The 20,293-nt window shown below is 34.7% G+C and overlaps 1 protein-coding gene across 3 annotated transcripts in view; it reads left to right on the forward strand.

Moving 5' to 3' along the window:
• Positions 1–20,293, forward strand: part of KHDRBS2 (KH RNA binding domain containing, signal transduction associated 2) — an 829,362-nt gene that overhangs the window by 705,536 nt on the left and 103,533 nt on the right. For all 3 annotated transcript variants that reach the window (XR_009549510.1, XM_060189997.1, XM_060189998.1), the window contains one exon: positions 20,200–20,258. Coding sequence is in view for 2 of the 3 variants with exons in the window: in XM_060189997.1 (XP_060045980.1) it covers positions 20,200–20,258 (59 nt within the window). In the remaining variant the exon portion in view is untranslated. The remainder of the gene's footprint in view (positions 1–20,199; positions 20,259–20,293) is intronic.

Genomic DNA, 20,293 nt, shown 5'->3' on the forward strand with positions numbered 1-20,293 from the left:
AGATTAGCACCTTTAAGCTGATAAAATATTAATTTATATTCAAGTTTAATACTTTCCTTATGTGTTCCTTAAAGTTGATTGGATTTCATATTATTAGATGATATCAGAAACCTTTGGTATGCTATGGCCAGAGACTTATTTTTTTCTTAGTGAGCCTAGTTAAAGGTTTATCAATTTTGCTTATACTTTCAAGGAAAAGTTTTTTTTTTTCACCTCCAGGGTTATTGCTGGCCTCGGTGCCTGCACCATGAATCCACCACTCCTGGAAGCCATTTTTTTCTCCTTTTATTTTTATTTTTTTATTTTTTTATTTAAGAAAGGATTAATTAACAAAACCATAGGGTAGGAGGGGTACAACTCCACACAATTCCCACCACCCAATCTCCATATCCCACCCCCTCCCCTGATAGCTTTCCCATTCTCTATCCCTCTGGGAGCATGGACCCAGGGTCATTGTGGGTTGCAGAAGGTAGAAGGTCTGGCTTCTGTAATTGCTTCCCCGCTGAACATGGGCGTTGTTCAGTATAGTCGGTCCATACTCCCAGTCAGCCTCTCTCTTTCCCTAGCAGGGTGTGTCTCTGGGGAAGCTGAGCTCCAGGACACATTGGTGGGGTCTTCAATCCAGGGAAGCCTGGCCAGCATCCTGATGGCATCTGGAACCTGGTGACTGAAAAGAGAGTTAACATACGAAGCCAAACAAATTGTTGAGCAATCATGGACCCAAAGCTTGGACTAGTGGAGAGGAAGTGTTAGGGGGGTACTCACTGCAAACTCTAGTGTACTTCTGCTTTCAGGTATATATTTTGCAGTAGTTTATGGATATGTGTGAACATAAGGTCTCTCTCACAGAAACTGGTGTATATCTAGGTTTTGGGACTTTGTTAGAAAGTGAACCACCTGAGATGAAATTAGAGTGTACTATGAAAGGAAAGGTATCACTCGAGTAATGAAGCTGAAGGGTTGTCATTCCACACGTGAAGTCTCTGGACACAGTCTTTTTTGTTGTTGTTGTTGCCCTTGTTGTTGTAGCCTCGTTGTGGTTATTATTATTACCATTGTTGATGTTGTTCATTGTTGGATAGAACAGAGAGAAATGGAGAGAGGAGGGGAAGACAGACAGGGGAAGAGAAAGATAGACACCTGCAGACCTGCTTCACCACCTGTGAAGGAACTTCCCTGCAGGTGGGGAGCCGGGAGCTTGAATTGGGATCCTTCCGCTGGTCCTTGTGCTTTGCGCAGAAAAAGTTTTTTGTTTCATTGATATTCAATCATTTATTTCCACTTTAATTTTATTATTTTCCTCTCATTGGTTTTAATTCATGTGGCATTCTTCTTCTAGCTCCTTTAGGTATGAGACTGTGTTGCTTATTTAAGGTTTTTCTTGTTTTAAACTATATTTATTAATATATTAAACTATAATATACATATATTATAGTTGTGTAAGCTATAGAAATCAAAACATTGTGCATTATATTAAGAATAAGCATGCATATCAAGTGGAGTTTAATTGGGAACTCTGAAATAGATTTTCACATATATAGTAAGTTAATTTAAAACTGAGGGCATGAAATAGAGAAAGGACGTACTCAGAGAAGAGTTTCTTCAATAAATGGTGTTGGTAAAATTGGATAGCCACATAAAAATAATCACTGTATTTCACCATGCACAAGTTATCAAAAATATATCAAATACTTCAGTATCAGAGCTGAAACTATAAAATAGATTGAAGGAAATGTGATATGAAAAACTCTATGATACTGACTCCATGAATGCCTTTGGTGACTTGACTCCAAGCAAAAGCAAGAACATACAAATGAGACTATAGCAAACAAAAAGTTTGGGTACAATGAAGGAAACTATAGTTGAAACCAAAAGTAACTCTACTGAATGGGAGAAAAATTCACACAAAGAGGGCTGGGCAGTAGCACAGCAGGTTAAGTGCACATGGCACAAAGCACAAGGACCTGCATAATAATCCCGGTTCGAGCCCCTGGCTCCCCACTTGCAGGGGAGTCGTTTCATAAGCTGTGAAGCAGGTCTGCAGGTGTCTGTCTTTCTCTACCCCTCTCTGCCTTCCCATCCTCTCTCCATTTCTCTCTGTTCTATCCAACAACGATGACATCAATAATAACTACAACAATAAAAAACAAGGACAACAAAAGGGAATAAATAAGTAAATATTTAAAAAATTAAAAAAAAATCCCAGTTCCAGCCCCAGCTCCCCACCTGCAGGGGACTAGTGTACAGGCAGAGAAGCAGGTCTGCAGGTGTCTATCTTTCTCTCCCCCTCTCTGTTTTCCTGTCCTCTCTTGATTTCTCTCTTTCTTATACAACAACAATGATGGCAATAATAACAACAATAGGCACCGAGGCTCAGCAATAACCCTGGAGACAAAAAAGAAAAGAAAAATTCGCACAACATACACTTGACAAAGAGCTAGTAACAAAAATATATAAAGAATTCACAAGAATCAACAACAGCAACAGAGCAATCTATTAAAGAACAGGGAAAATAAACACTTCACCTAAGAACACATAAAGAGGATCAACAGACATTCAGAAAAATATATGCAATACTAGCATTTATCATCAGGGATAATCAAGTTAAATCAACAATGAGACATCAGACTTACACTGTAAATATAGCCTGTCTAGAAAAGTTAACAAACAACAAATACTAGTGAGATTGTAGAAAAAAACAAATGAAAAAAGAAGAAGATCCCTTGTACATAGTTGATGGGATTGTAAATTGGTTTTGATATTGGTCAGTATTTTGTCTCTCTCTGTTTCATTTCTTTTTCTATTTATTTACTTTGGCAAAATTTTAGTAGTTTCTCATAAAATTAATAATAGCACTTCCATAGACTCCAAGAAATCCATCCCTAGGTATATAACTGAACAACACAAAAAACACTATTTCAAAAAGGTGTTTGACAGCTGTGTTCATGTAGTGCATTTCCAGTAGCCAACCTTTGGAAACAATTCAAGTGTCCAATGACAGATACATTAATAAAAAGATGGTACTACCTCTGAAAAAAGATGAAATCTTGTGCTTTGTGAACATGTAGATGGAACTGCAAGAGATGGTAATAAGTGAAAAGAAGCAGAAAGAGTACAAATACCAGATGATCTCAGTTGTCTGTTGGCTATAAAGAAACTAAGGGGAAAGATATGTAAAACATATCTTTGAACTCTAACTACAAGAGTGAGGTCAACAAAGGGGCAGAGGGCAGGAAGTGTTATAAGGGATTTTGTAGAGGGCTATTTCTACTATGGTGCTGGGCATGGTGGTGTAAAATATCTGGAAAAAGTGTGAAATTATACTGCTACAACATCCATCCTTGAAAACAAATGTTAACTCAATAAAGTTGAAATATATACAAAAAAACAAATAAATATTTATCTATTAATATTTACTTTAAATGCAAATATACAAAATCATCCAGTAGAAGAAGAAATTCTCTTTTCTGTGAACTTCTTAGCTCTGATGAACTGTTCCAGTCCATTTCTGAGACTACTTTAGAAAAAAAAATGTTACTAGAATAATTTGAGAAGAATTGAATAAGAAAAATAGTTACAGCATCAGAAAATACTTTTCAGTAAAAGGAAACCTCAAGGAACAATACTATCTCTTTGGGCTAGTACTTATTGGGATATGATGTTTCCTACGAATCCTAGAAATGAAAGAAGAGAGAGGAGATGGATATAGCTTTTCCAGAAGTCTCCTGGAAGGAACCAAGTGATTTGATTCAAAATGGAAACCATGGGCTCCTTCATGGAGGAAAAGTAGGGAGTTAATTCCTCAACTTGGCTCTCTTTCCCAGTCTGCTTACTACCTCTGCTCCCATTGGCTGACTATATTAGAAAACAGAGGACAAAAACCTAGAATAGATTGAATTGTTGTCACTTATCAACATAATATAGAAGAGACTGGAAGCAAAAATAAAGAAATAAGTTAAAAAAACAGAGGCAGTTAGAAAATACAACACAACATCTGAACTTTTCTGTCAAATTCTCAAAACTACTCCTCATAAATATTAGTGTCAACTTGTGTGAACTTGCTATGAAAATACTAGTGTCTGGAAATTAATTTATTATCTTATTAATTAAAGAGCATCTAGGAGTTGGGTAGTAGCACATCAGATAGAAAGCACACATTGCCATGCAGGAGGGCCTGGGTTCTAGTCCACAGATCTGGCCTACAAGGGAGAAAACTTCACGAGTAGTAATGAAGTGTTGCATTTGTCTCTATGTCTCTTTCCCTCTCTATCTCCCTTTCCATTTCTTTCTGTATCTCTCAAAAAGATTTAAAAAAAAAACTGTGAAGCACAGTGGATTTTTCATGCAGGCACCATAGAGCCCCAGTGATAACGAGAGAGAGAGAGATGGAGGAGGAGGAATCTATATACTAAAAATATCAGAATTGCATGTTGAACATATATTAATGAACAAATGGGTCTTTGGATTCTCTTTCACAAATCCCTAGCTACTCCAAAGTCAGAATCTGCAGTATAAGAGCAATTCTCAGTGGACTACCCCTCTTACTTCCTTTGGATTCTTTGATTGGACCCCCAGATAAATCTACATAAGAGAGGTAAGCAGGAAAAAAAAAAGACAATTTTAATCCCGTGCATACAAATACCCATGAGATATGACGGAACCTACTGAAATGACTGAAACAGCCAGTTCCAGTTTGCATACATTTTAGGGAAAAAAAAGTAGAAGAAGGAAGGTGGAGGCAGAGGAGCAGGAAAGATCCTGTGAATAGACAGGATAAAAGATTTCTTGAAAATTTGTTGAGTTAATAGTAAGCTTGTTTGCATAGTTTCTATCCCTAATGGGATAGAAGTAGTTTTCTACCTCTAATGGTCTCTTTATCTCTGTTTGGGGGGCTACCTTTTTTTTTCTTTTTGCCTCCAAGATTATTGCTGGGGCTCAGTGCCTACACTATGAATCCACTGCTCCTGGAGGCTGTATTCCCCATTTTATAGCCCTTGTTATTACCCTTATTGCTGTCATTATTATTGTTGTCATTGCTGTTGTTGTTGGATAGGACAGAGAAAAATCGAGAGAGGAGGGGAAGACAGTGATGGGGAGAGAAAGACACCTTCAGACTTTCTTCACTGGCAGTGAAGCAACCCTCCTGCAGGTGGGGAGCTGGGGGCTCAAACTGGGATCCTTACTCTGGTCCTTGCGTTGGGCACCATGTGTGCTTAACCTGCTGCGCTACCGCCTGACCCCCCAGAGGCTATCTTTTGCACAGAGATTTACTTCCTGGTTTTAGGTGAAACAGAAAGGTGAAGAATCAGACAAAATTCCTTTTAGAACAATGGTTGGTTAGTTTGCTATTCATTTATTGTACTAATTCAAGAGAAACTATATGCTTGTTAGACACATCATGGGGTAGCTAGATTGGGGACTCCAGATAGGAAAAAACATGAAATAAAAGAAAAAAGAAACCATTAACTTGTTTCAGGCTGAAAGTGTAATGTGAGTCCTGAGTTTGATACTAAGAGGCTATAGCAGCCCTTCTAATAAGAAAACTCAAGTGCAACTCACTTCAGTTAACCAGTAATTTAATAGAAGTTGCAATATAAAGTATGTAACAAATTGCTATATTTATTTAAGTGGCATGATTCTCTATATAGTAACTTGCCCTCATTTTGTAACTCAATTGTTTTATGTCGCAAACTGTAGTTAACAATGAGATTGAATTTACCGAACATTATCTGATTTGAGGTATTTTCCCAATATTATTTTATAAGTTAATTTTATTTTCATGCCATTTACTAACATTTAAATACATAAACAGTGGATTTACTGTTATTTTAATTTACTTCAGCAGATTAAGATCCAGATTTTGATATATTATTGGTGGCCTCATCTGGTATATGTATTATACACATATATAATAATTGCTTTTAGTTAAAGAAACTATGTGTGCTTCAAATAAATATTTTATATGGATTGTATTTAATGTTTTAAATTAACATAGGGTTAATTTTAATAACACTTTGCCTAGATAACTGATTTATCTATGTATATGCATATGTATGTAGTATGTATATAGTTGAATTTTTTAATAAACTTAAGAAACTGTCCCTATTGACAACTGAAGTTTGTGCAATCATTTGTTGTGAACATTTTATATTACCTAGCCAGTTTATCTCCTTAACAGAATAGTTTAGAACTGGAAATAACCTTCAGTAAGAAACAAAAGTATTTGGAAAACCATGTACAATCAGAGCTTTTGAAATATCAAGTGTTGTGCTAACAAAATGACTGACTTAGTACACTGCTTTCCCATTGTGTAGAGTGCCATCAGAAGCTCCAGTTCTGTGATCTCTTTCATTCTCTGCCTCTTTGTCTTTATCAAAGAAAAGAAGGAATGAATGAAAGAAAGGAAGGAAGAAAAGAAGGAAGAAAGAAAAAGGAAAAAGGCATTGTTAGATTTTATTTGACTTTTAAAAAATGGGAACGTTATAGAAAACTCAGCATTACGGTGTTAATGAAAATCACTTGGAATTTTAGATACTATGATTGATGAAGAAGCTCAATTCTAGCTGATAAGAAAGAAACATGTAACTTAGAAACTGACATAGTACATAAAGAATTGTACCCACAAGCATAAAGTCCCAAATCTGAGCCCTGGTTTAGTGTATAGGAGAGAGATTTTTGTTTTGTTTTGTTTTGTTTTGTTTTCTCTCTCTTGTAAATAAAAAATAAAAAATCTTTTAAAAGAACCACTTGTTAATATCCTGTTCGTAAGTCAATTTAAAGTGTCAGAAGTATAAATATAAATATAAATATAAATATAAATATAAATATAAATATAAATATAAATATAAATATAAATATAAATATAAATATAAATATAAATATAAATATAAATATAAATATAAATATAAATATAAATATAAATATAAATATAAATATAAATATAAATATAAATATAAATATAAATATAAATATAAATGTATATAATTGTCAAGATATAGGAAATCAAAGTGGAGTCTATTGCAAAATGAAAAGTGTGTACTCTGTCTAAAGTAATTATCTTCTGTTCGACTTAGAATTTAAAGTGCTTATTATGATATTATGACTTGTGGTCCATAAATAAAGGGCCTAGTAGTGCTAGGTAGTTTTCCCCAAGAAAATCTAATGGTCTGTTTTTTTCTAGACACTAATGCTAAAGTTTACCATGCCGGAGTTTTTTTGTGCATTTGAAATTTTATTCTCATTTTAATGAAAGCTTAATGATTTACAGCACAGTTGTTGACACATAAATACAATTTCTCATCTTCCCTTGATAGATGCTGTTTTCATGACCATCTTTTTATCATCATGCATATGGACCCCGACATGCTCTCCAATCTCTCTTTTGCTCAACCTTCCCCATAGTCCTTTGCTTTGGATTAATACACCACAGCAAGTCCGTGTTTCACTTTGTGTTTCCCCTTTACCCTTTTGTTTTTCAAGTTCCACCTGTGCAATTTTAACATTGCATAGAATGATGTCTTATTCCTATTCCTCTGTTTCTTGTGCTGGGAAACTTATCACCTGGGAAGACTCAGAGGGTTAGAATATTTATGACTGTTGAATGAAATCATCTGGAGATCCTCCCCTGATTTACTTAGCTATTTATTGATGCTGTATGTCAACATATTAACTGGGTATGCTGTTCAGCATGTTCATACAATGATCTCTGTATTGCTTAAGATTTTTCATGGCTTTTTAAAACAGAGCTTTAATAAGAAGATCTTAAAAAGAAATCAGAACCCTCATTACTTGTTATTATATAGTCTCATCCTATTAGTTAAAAAGTTCAGTCCAGCCAGATTAAAAAGGAAAGGTATTAGATTTTGTCACTCAAAGAGGCTGGTTCAAGGATATGGACATTTTTTTAGGATCATTTTGGAAAATGTAATTTGTCATGTCAATTTATCAGGAAAGTATCTGAAATTTTAGAAGCTAGTAACTTATTTTAATTTTAATGAAATATAATAGAGTTTAAATTGACCATATCAAATGGTAGCCACCATCATTAATTTGTAACCGCAGCCCTGTGCAAAATAATTAAATAGAAATCAGCATACAGATAATAGCTATAAGAGCATAATAAGGAGTCCTTTAGACAATATACTTGAGGCCGTCACATGTGAAGGATGTCCTCAAACCAAGGGTAGATACTTGAAGGCAATTAGGAAAGAAAACAGATGCACATGTAAACACATAGTATATGATGGGTAGTAAACTAAATGATTCAGAATGTTTATCTTACTCATGGCTTTATAACTTGAGATAAAACTCTTTAAATTGATTCCTGCCTAACTCCAACACTAGAACATTTGTTCACACAAATGTTCACACAAGCCATGTTGTTTCCCAAACACTTTGTTCAATATTTGTTTGTTTTATCCTCACTGGGCTTCACCATTTCAGGCTGACTTTTTCAGACAGAAGGTGAGACAGTGAGAGGGAAAAATACTACAGCAGTGAAACTTCCTTAATAAGCAGGTCAGACTAGAACATAAGCTGTACATCTGACAAAGCAGGCACACTAGCCAGGGGACTATTTGACTGGTCCTTTATTCAACTTTCAAACACCTCAGCTTATTTAGAAACTTGAATATCTTTTTTACCTGGAACCTGTATCTGTATACATTCATCACTAATTTGCTAGTAAACCTAGACCCCTTTCATATTTCAGTCTTCATAATGATGTTTCTCTATCAATATCCAATCCAAAGTGTGTTTCTGGCTAGCTATTGTAACCTTAGTCTGGTCTCCTGAATGAAAATTCATGGAATCCAAACTGTAAGAAGGACAACACTGATTTCTCTCTATATTTTAGAACAAAGATTCCAGCGAACTCAACATAGCTTAGTGAATCTTTAGTCAAATCAAAACACAAGAGCTACATAATTACTCATTGATGCAGAATGCTAGTATTCTGTGATTGTTTATTAAGAAACACTCTAATACCAGCAACATGATAGTTTCTAGAATAACCACCTTGCATAGGAGTAATTAAAGTTGACATTTTACTTAGAATACCTAAGTTACTAGCTTTGACTTCTTATTTATTTGTATCAAAGGAGCTTTCACTTCAAAACAATTAACACAACCACATTGGTATCCAAGTGACTAGGGGGGAAAAAAATCTAGGCTGCCTCTAATATGCCCCTTTTGTTTGTAGATCCTGGTTGATTTACATAACTGCTCAATTAAGATTGATGTATTTTCTTTCCTTTGTTGTCTCTTTCCACTGTTTGAATGTCCACTCAAAATTTATTTATTCATTTATTGTGAGGCAGAGCCTTGTAAATGCACGACTCCATCAGTCTAGGCTGTTTTTTTTGGTTTTTTTTTTTTTTCATTAAGAGAGACAGTAAGAAGGAGACAGAGAGAGAAAAATCTTCAAAGTATTAGAGCTTCCTGTGGTGCCACATCTCTTGTGTGTGCTGGAACTTGAACTTAGGCTGCAGGTATGCAAATCATTTGCCCTGCCTGGTAAACTCTCTTTCTATTGGTCAAATCTTAAGATGTAAATTAAACCTTGCAATTTAAATTTACTAATAAAAAAGCAAGCTTGGGGAAGCTCTAAACTTCTACCCTCAACATTAATAAAAACAAGACTCTGAGCCTGGGTTGCTGCCTTTAGCCAATGTTCTCTCTTTGTGATCTTACTGTGGTTCAAGTATGCTGAATAACACATAATAGTTATAAACCTCTTCTTATTTTTCCTATTCATTTTCTTGATATTATTGTCTTGCATCTTGAAATCATAAGAATATTAGGAGTCAGTTTAGGAGTAAAACTGATTTAAACAGAAATGTCTATGGAAAAGTTACTTGGGCAAAGCTGAGTAGCCTTTGCTCAACAACTAGTTCTTTCTATAGCAATATTATCAGCAAACTGAGACCAACACAAAACAAGCTTATATAGGCATGTTTTTCTTTAGCTCTTTGGGTACTAGTGTCCATTTCACCAAATAACTTAGTTTTCTCCTCTTAAGCTATTCCAGCTATCTAGGTGTCTGTCATTAATGTGGCATAGTGATCTTGAAGTACACTATATTAGAAGAGTTGACTGATAAAAATAACATAATTACATCCCTGTGTTTTTGTTTTAAAGCTACTCAGCACCATCATTTTATTTTTATCTAAGTCACATTATTAGGTATTAGTGAATTTGTTTTCAATTGAAAACCTAGGTTATTTTTGAATGAACTACTGTTGTCAAGTTGCTTCTAATGCCTAAAAACAAAAATATAAATTTATATCTATGACATTTCACATTATTATTTGGACCTTTCATTGCTTACTTTGATCTACTTTTATGAATATTAATTTTATAACTAGTTTACTTGTTTCAGCACTATGTATATATGTATATGATATTATATATATATACTTATTCAATTTTTGCTGGAAGAAATTATTAATAAGCTACAAGGACAAAATTCAATAGTAACCTTTAAGCTGACATTGAATAACAATTAAAATTCCATGAGCACACTTGTAAACATGTCTACAAATCGACTTGATTGTACTGTCAAGCAACTTACAAATTATTCACAAATAAATTATGTATTATTTTAAAGTTACTCATTCATTTATTTAACATATATTCATTGAATACCACTGATCTAGACATATATATTCAAAACAAGTAATCATTTCTCCACCCATATGTATTTTTCTGTCTAGTCTAGCAAACAAATTATCATCAGAGGATTAGTAGAATAGAAGACCAAATTTTGTTGCATAGTTGTGAAGAACTTATATAACTGCAAACTCAAAAATAGATGGAGCCCACCAGGAATTTATATATTCTGTGCTATAAATAAATAAATAAAATGGGGCTAGCAGCATACATTAAAAAAAAAAACATGAGACCCTCACAAGATAATGAGGAAGAAATAAATTCATGTGACAAAACCTGATCTCTAGATGTTTATTCTGCATTCAGATAGTTTTCTCTGATACGGATGGATGGAGAAATGTTCCCCTATGCCCTGGCAGTAGCACTCTTTAAACTGTATTTGCAAACTTCCATTTTCTCTTATCCTATGGTTTTTGTCAGTGTTTCCTTTTTATAAATAAAAAGTATTAAATAAATAAATAAATAAAAGATATGCAGGGCAGCCATATGGTTAGTATGCCTAGTTTGTCAGATTCATTGCCCAGATTCAAGCATGGACTGCACTGCACCAGGAGAAGAAGCTTCAATTGCTATAGTGCCTTTTCCTCTCCCACTGTCTGTCTCTGCCTTTCATCTCTATTGAAAAAAGTCAACATAGATCAGTGAAGCTCCAATAATAACAAAAAATAAAATGTGATTTCTGAAAGGTGGAAATATTGCACTGGTAGAGTGTGCACTTTACAAATAGACAAATGCCCAAGTTCAAGCAAGCCACCACCACCAACTACGAGCATCATGTGAAGATAAAACTTCAAAAGCAGTGTTCTCTCTCCTCATATAATTGTTACTCTCCCTCTCTGTTTCTTATGCTTTACTTGGAAAAAAAAAAAAAGCAAAAAAAGAAAGTCCATTAAGAACAATGAAATTGAACATGTACAGAACTCCTGGGAAGTTTTGGTAATTGGGGGAGGGGAGTTACTATTTTTGTTTTTTTTTTTCCTGGAGATACCGTTCCATCTATGTAATCTTCAATTTTTAATGTTCTGGTTGCAGTTTATTCCAAGCCCCTGAAACTCTTTATTGACCATAGTTCCAAATAACAAGTACCTAGTATCAGAAAAAAAATCTTCCTTGAACATATTGGAAAAAAAAAACTGTCTGAAACATTTGGAGCAGTAGAGTAGTCTTAGAGTGTTGCACAGAGACAAAGCCTCACCTGACTTCAGTTATATTCTGAAAATTTCTTTTTTTTAACTTTATTTTAAAAATATTTTATTTATTTATTCCCTTTTGTTGCCCTTGTTGTTTTATTGTTGTAGTTATTATTGTTGTTGTCGTTGTTGTTGGATAGGACAGAGAGAAACGGAGAGAGGAGGGGAAGACAGGGGGAGAGAAAGATAGACACCTGCAGACCTGCTTCACCACCTGTGAAGTGACTCCCCTGCAGGTGGAGAGCCGGGGTTGGAACCGGGATCCTTATGCTGGTCCTTGTGCTTTGCGCCACCTGCGCTTAACCTGCTGCGCTACAGCCCGACTCCCTCTGAAAATTTCTATGTGGTTTAGATATTGCTTTTTTAATGTAGAGAAAAAGAAGAAAAAAACCTTGTTAGAATATCATTGTTTTCAGTTTAACTATTCTTTCCCAGATTTTAGTTCATGTTTTTTTTTTTGGGGGGGGGTTTATTGTTTGTACTAAGGGTTCCCTTGTGTATTATTATTATTATTATTATTATTTATCAAGGGCAAAATCATTCTGTTGGAAACTTGTATCATTTAAACAGATCTTTTTAATACTATATAGTGGTCAGGATAGCGCATCTACAAAAATCATCAAAATAAATATGTTAGAAAACATGAAGTTTCTGTTAAAAATGAAATCAATACCAAAAAATAACATTCTATGACAGGTTTGGTGCCTTCTTAGTAGTTAAAAGTGAGTTTTAGCCCACAGAAAGCAGTATATTTTTCTATAACCTAAACAAAACTATCTCATGTATTTAAGTTCTTTTTTTTCACTTTACATTAAGATCTAGTCCATAGAAAAATGATGCTTTTAGAAGGTAGTTCTGCAATATTAAACATCACAGGTGAGACTATATTTTGTGATCTGAGTGAGGAAGAATATAAATCATCATTATACACAGTCAAAGTGCAGCTTGTACCAATGAATTCAGTCTCAGTCAACTAGATTTTAGCATTGAAATAATTAGAAATTATAGTAATGTGTACAGCTCTGAGATCTTACTGATAAATATTAATTATGACTTAGCCAAAGAAATATGTGTATACAGTAAGAATCATGTCCATTTCAAACTTAGGTTCAATAGTTTCTGTGTATTAGTACCAAAAGCATGTAACAATTCATTTAATAATGTCATATACGACTGAGTCTAATTAGTCAGTTGAAGGTCTTATTTATAGAAAGTAATTGCTATGCTTGATGATAATTCCACATGATAAAACAGGAGATTAATGTTTTTATTACAAAACTGCTCACCCTTCATTATGTAAAAAAAGTTCAAAGTAAGCAAAAATACACTCTAAATTGAAAAATAATTAGTGTTTATAAAATGTAACTATTTGCAAAAATATATGCATTGTGTTGAGCTGAGAAAATAAAATCATATCAAAAATGTATTTCTCACTCATTTGGCCCATGAGGTTGCACTCTTAAAACATCCGTTTTCTAGGAAAGAGATCATTACAAAGCTGATCATAATTCTACTCCAGATGCCTTATATAGATCATCTATCTTGATCTTTAATCTATAAGTAGAACAAATATGTCACTTCCCTCATGAATAATCAGCCCATATTTCATCCTGTGAACATTAAATATCATCAACTGAAACTTAAAAGGGCATGCATGGTTATTGCATGTTTTAAAATATTTCAGGAAGATGAAATATCTATCAGCATTGCAATCTTTATGAATATGAAAAAAACCATCATGTCTGTGCCTTCATTGATTGGATGATTACTATCATTAATAGTTATTGAGTGCCTGCTATGTGCTGGTTACTTATCATGAAAATGTCAAGAGTTAACTCATTAATTCTTGAAGTATATATCATTATTACTGTATTAAAAGTAAGGAAACTAGATTTCAAAGAGATTTAATGATTTGTCCAAGGTAATAAACTTATTAAAAATGGCTAACAATTTTAAGTTGAAATGTCATTTTTTTTAGTATTCTGTCCATTATTTTCTATAAGAAATACTTATTTTTCTTGTGGTTAAAAGGTGACTCATTTAGTAGAGCACACATCTTACTGTATACAAGAATCTGTTTTTGAACCACATGTGAGCACATAGATGGTGAAGAAATGATGTGATGTCTCTTCTATCTTCTTTTCTCTTTATCGGAAAGAAAAATAATGGAAAAAAAAACACTCTTGAGCACTGGGATCTCACATGTATGAGGCCCTGGTTCAAAGTGGGTTTTTTGTTTGTCTGTTTGTTTTGTTTTTGGGTTTTTTTTTAGTGGGAGATGCAAATCTTTGACTTTTATAAAGAAAACACTGCAGAAAGACCAGTGCATCCTCCCCCCCCCCCCCTCTCTCTCTCTCTTGTCCCCTGAACCTGAAATCTGATATGCAGGTAGATCCAACTTATTTTCTGGGGAGATGATATCATGGCTGGAAAAAGGATCAGAAAGCTGGATCAGAGACGAGAGTAGCTCCCAAATATGGGAAAGGTGTATAAGTATTGTTGACTATAAACCCCATCGATTTGATATGGGGCCCATATTCAGCTTAGGAGCCTCTGCATTCCTATAGATCTGAGCTCACATTCTGTGGTCATGTATAGGAACATTCCAAGCTGCGGCAATATCAGGACTCCTTCTTCCTCAGGTGTAGCATAGAGTATGTTGTCCAGCCTCCTTTCAGAGGATGGAACATTCTCTACTATTATTGATCCAAGTTGGGGGCCCGCTAAAGGATCTATTTTGTTGTTCCACACAGAGATGACCAGTGACAACTGAGAGAGGGATTTATTCGAGGTCTAGGCCCATCATGTCTGTTTGGGAATCTCAGGACTCCCTGACTAGAGCCCCAGCTGATGGGGTGGCCTGATAGTGACTAAAGAATCATCCTTAAAATATGCCAGTCTCTTACCCTTATTCAGCTTTTGCAGTCCTTGCTTTGATAAGGTTACCTTTGGAGTGAGTGAAGGAAATGTAATAGGAAATAGGTGAGGAGGGTACCCAAGTCTAAGAAGACAATATTTCATTAGGAACTTTATACTGACTATTGTGTACTTTTGCATAGTCTTTCTACCTAGCATGTATCAACTCACCTATGCTTTATGTACTATATTTACCAGTTAATTTCTGAAAACAAAAATTTCTACTTATGCAAAAAAACCCACTCTGCTATGTAACACAAGAGCTCTCTGTGCAATGCTTTTGACTGAAAATAATAAATAAAAATATATCATAGTAAATTTAAAATATTTTGAACTAGGGGGATGGGTGGTGATCCACCTGGTTAAGTGCACATGTTACAACACCCAAGGAACAATGTTTGAGCCCCTGGTCCCTGCCTGTAGGGGAAATGCTTCACAGTGGTAAGGCAGAGCTGCAGGTGTCTCTCTTTCTCTCTTCCTCTTTATCTTCCCCTACCCTCTCGGTTTTTGGTTGTCTCTGTCAATAATTTAAAAAAGATAATAAAAATAATTTTTAAAATATTTTGAACTAGTTGTATAAACATTCTTGATATAATTTTGAACACTTTGAAGATATATAAAGTATTGGCAATTTTAAAATGCTAAATATCATTTCTATTAGAACATTAAAAATTATTTGCATTATAATTGAAACACATTGATAACAACTGCATTAACTTAATATGATGAGTACACACATAAAATGATCAATACTTTTCACTATTTGAATAAAATATTTTGAGTTTAATCACTTACTTAGTGTGTTTTATTCTTACACAAAGCTTTTTTTTTTAAATAATGATGTGAATGTAGTGATAGTGAATTTTTAACAAAGCTCAGTGGTCACAACTATGAATACTACTTTCTATTGTCATCAAGTTTAGCTTGTATCTTTTAATTGTCAAGTCAAGTGATATGTATAAATATGTATACATAATAGTGTTTTGTTTTTACTGCCACTGGGACAGTACAAAAATGACTTTATGAGAAAGAGAAGAAAATAGGAAATAACACGATAAGAAAGCTTTATCTGTTAAGCTCCTGGTGGCCACTTCCCCCCCCCTTTTTAAAATATATATATAGAAAAATTGAAGGGGGAAGTGGGAGGTATAGAAGGTGAGAGAAAGAGAGAGATACCTGCAGCACCCTTTCAGTACTCGTGATGCTTCCCCCTTACAGGTGGAGGCTAGGACTTGAATGTGAGTTCTTCTGCTTGGTAAGGTGCATACTCTGTTGGGTGTGCCACCACCCACTCCATGGGAATTCTAACAGTTATTATTTTTATATTAAGAATTCACTTTGTGTGGGGAGCCAAGGTGGTGGCACATCTAGTTAAAAGCGCACACATTGGGAGTCCGGCCATAGCGCAGAGGGTTACACGCACGTGACGCAAAGCGCAAGGACCGGCCTAAGGATCCAGGTTTGAGCCCCCGGCTTCCCACCTGCAGGGGAGTTGCTCCACAGGTGGTGTAGCTGGTCTGCATGTGTGTCTTTCTCTCCCCCTCTATATCTCCCCCGCCTCCATTTCTCTCTGTCCTATCTAACAACGACATCAATAACAATTACAACAACAATAAAAAAGTGCAACAAAAGGGAAAAAAAAAAAAAAATATATATATATATATATATACACACACACACACACACAGTATAGTGTGAAAAGACCCAGGCTTGAACCCCTGCTCCCCACGTGCGGGGGGGGGGGGGACTTCATTAGTGATGAAGCAGGGCCACAGGGGTCTCTGTTTTTTGTCTCTATCTCACCCTTCCTTCTTAATTTCTGTCTCTATCTATAATAAATATATTAAATGATTTGTTAATAAAATATTTATTTTAATTATTTTCTTGAAGAGCTAGAACCTTACACATTTGAAATTCATGGTCCTAACCTGAGTCAACTTTGTTCTGTTCATTCTTTTTTTTTTTTTTTTTTTTAATTTTCAGATCATCAGAGTAGTAGAGAATGGCAAGAGATTTCCAACATACTGACAAGCCTATGTGCTGACAGGGTTTGAACCCCACTCATGCATGACAAACCATGTATTCTTCCAGGTGAACTAGCTCCTGGCCCCATTTATTAGGAATTGCTTTGTAAAAATGATTGGAAATGAATCTGGCAATAAAATAGTGTAGAAAGCAGAAAGGAGCTTAACATACAAGCTTAGAGAGGACTGTATTGAGGAATGGGGAAAAATTACACCAACTGCTGCTCTTCTTTCTAACTCTATCTATGATCTGTAATTCATTCCTTGTTCCCTCTATCCTAATACATTCACTGTCTTACTATTACATGAACACCCTAAGTGGAAGCAGAAGCTTACACCTTTGTTATTATTTATTGATAACTTTTTAATAAAGTGGCTTCTTTCCTTTCTCCTTCTCTCTCCCCCCTCCCTTTCTTTTTCTCTTTCTTTTTTCTTCCTCTCTACCTATAAAAGGAGAGACATACAGAAAGATCCAGAGAGAGAGAAAGAGAGACCAGAGCACCTTTCAGCTCTGCTTTATGTTGGTACTGGGAATAATCCTGAGATCTCAGAGTCTCAGAAAATAGTCTTTTGCATAACCATTATATTGTCACCCAAGATAAATAAATATATATATATATATATAATTTTATCTCTATCAGGCCTTTTTTAATATTGCCTAATCAATAAAGCTTTTTTGACAATGAGATGTAATTTTACCTTTCTCAACAATTCACATTCCCTTTCCAGAAAAAGTCTTAAAATCCTACTTAGTACTTATTTAATTTAGTTTATATTTTATTGACTTATTTATTATTATTTACTTATTATTTTATTTCTAAAGTCCATGAGAGCAGGTATCTTTAACTGGTTTGATCATTACTATTGTCCCTGCCACTTAGCATGGTATCTGGCACATAGTAATTTTTTGATAAATGGAAAGAAAATAGGTTGAACACGTCTAGTAAAATTTCCTTGAAGCATTTATATTTATTATGCCAACATATCTAAATGAGATCCTAATGTAACTTGTCCTCTGTATCCCAAGATGGTTCTCGTGCTCAATGAATATTTATTAAGCAATATAATGATTTATGAGGCTATGATTTTCTAAGTAAATAGTAGGCAAGGGTTGTGGTCCTTCATCTCAAAATCTCCAAACTTTAAAATGAAAGCCTCGGGCTAATTGCTGTAACTTACAGATCTAAGCTATAGCTAAATGCTTAGCTTGCTTACCTAAGACCCCTCACCCTTGTCCTATTCTTTAGTAGGTTAATACCATCTTTTATTTAGCCACCTAGATGCTTTCTAAGAAAATACCAAATATGCTTTCCAGATACAAACACCTCAAAACCTCTAGTTATGCTTTTAGTAAATTCTTCAAATATTGTGAGAGATTTGACCTAATTAAAATCTAAAGGCTAAGAAAATTTTGTAAAGTAAATTGGGGCCATTGTTCCATATTGAATGGAATTTGATGACTCTGTAGAATAAGAAAGCATTAAGTTCTACAAATGGAAAGAGAAATCTAGGAAAAGTACACAGAGAATGTTGGGTAGTAATCAATACAATGAATTGTTGAATGATGCCAGAAGGATGAAATCTATCTAAACTGGAATTAATAGCAAATTCAGTTGTTCCAAGACAGCTCATTCATTTTATTTATATTTATTAAGGATCCACAATATGCGAAAACAAAGTTATACTCTGTGAGGTTCCAGATAGTCGTGACTTCATGGAAACCCTATTTTAATTGGAAAGACAGATAAGTAAGTGTACTTATCAAAGTAAAATTATGAGGCCAAGCAGTGGCACAGCTAGCTGAGTGCATGTTACCGCGCACAAGAACTTAGGCTCAGGGGCAGGGGCTGGGTGATGGCACACCTGTTTAAGCACACATAATCACTAAAAGGACCAGCGTTCAAGTCCTGGTCCCCACCTGCAGGAGGAAAGCTTTACAAGTGGTAATGTAAGTCTACAGGTTTCTCTCTCCCTCTCTATTTCCCTTCCCTCTTGATTTCTCTCTGTTCTATTAAAGTAATTAAATAAAAAACTTTAAATTCTTTAAATAATAATAAAAAAAGGAACCTGGGCTCAAGCCCTCTCTCAAGCCCTCAAGCCTTCCTACCTGCAAGGTGGAAGCTTCATGAGTGATGAAGCAGTGCTATAGTTTGAAAGGTCAGAAAGCCATTGCCAACTGTGTTAACTGGTATTAGAATAAATAAAACCAAATTTCAACATAAAAAAGTAATATGAGGAGTAAGTCTTAACCCGTGGATTAGAAATTTTAAATAAATCATCAGGAGCTGTTTCAGTAATGATAACCATTGGATTGCAGTGGCTCCAAAAGCACATGGAAGGAGGGGCACTGAAATAACAAAGTGATGAAATCACATTTTTCCTTGAAAATTTGCTTGAAAGATGTAGCAACTTGCATCTTAGATACCACCCATTCTCAAATAGCTAGTTGCTATTAGGAATGATGTATTAAATTGGAAACACTATAGGGCAAAGTAAGCAGAGTTGTAATTGTAAAGGACTTTATCTGCTGTAAGAAATGGAAAGGGTCTTCAAGATAACTCACTCATATATTACACCTACTTTTCCATGCATACAACTCAAGTTCAAGACCTATCACACTGAAGGAAACTTCAGTGTTACTTTCCCTTTCTTCTTCTTCTTCCTCCTATCCTCCTCCTCCTCCTCCTCCTCCTCCTTCTCCTCCTCCTCCTCCTCCTCCTTCTTCTTCTTTTTCTCCTCCTCCTCCTTCTTCTTCTTTTTCTCCTCCTCCTCCTTCTTCTTCTCTCTCACCATATATATATATATATATATATATATATATATATATATATATATGATAGTTGACCCAGAGTGTAAAGTTGCTGTGACAGGGAAAAAAGAAATAAGAGGAGAGCACTTTTAAGTCAGTTACTGAAATTTAAAAGCACCTAAAACATATTAAGAACAAACAAAATCTTATATATTTGAAAAGTGCATGGAAGAATAAATATAATTTCAGTGTTCATAGTGAAAATGAAATTGATATACTTTTCTGAAAGTAACAAAATTAAAAGCCATACACACCTTGACCAGATTGTCATGTTATATTGTATATTTTCTTGGGAATTGAACTTTTATAACTCTTGACAGAATTGGAAGTATTATACTTGTGTTATAGAAGAAATTTGATTTATAAAATTGCAGCATAAGCATAAGGAAGTACTGAGTGATATGAGGAAATCATAGCACTTCTTGTCAATAAACTATTTGTCTTACTGAATATAATCTTAGGATTGTATTTCATGCTTCCAGATTCTTGGGGTGTTGCTTTAATACAAATTTTGCTTTCAGATTCTACATGAGTTTCTGGGTTGATTCCTCTTAATTACAGTAGCATTGATTGCTGTTTAAATCTGTTACAGTGTGCCTGAATACTATGACTATGGTCACGGAGTAAGTGAGGATGCCTATGAAAACTATGGTAAGACCTTTTCTTTACTAAAACTGTGAAATTAG

The sequence above is a fragment of the Erinaceus europaeus genome, chromosome 4 (genome assembly GCF_950295315.1).
Source record: "Erinaceus europaeus chromosome 4, mEriEur2.1, whole genome shotgun sequence".
In the NCBI taxonomy this organism is placed as follows: Eukaryota; Metazoa; Chordata; class Mammalia; order Eulipotyphla; family Erinaceidae; genus Erinaceus; species Erinaceus europaeus.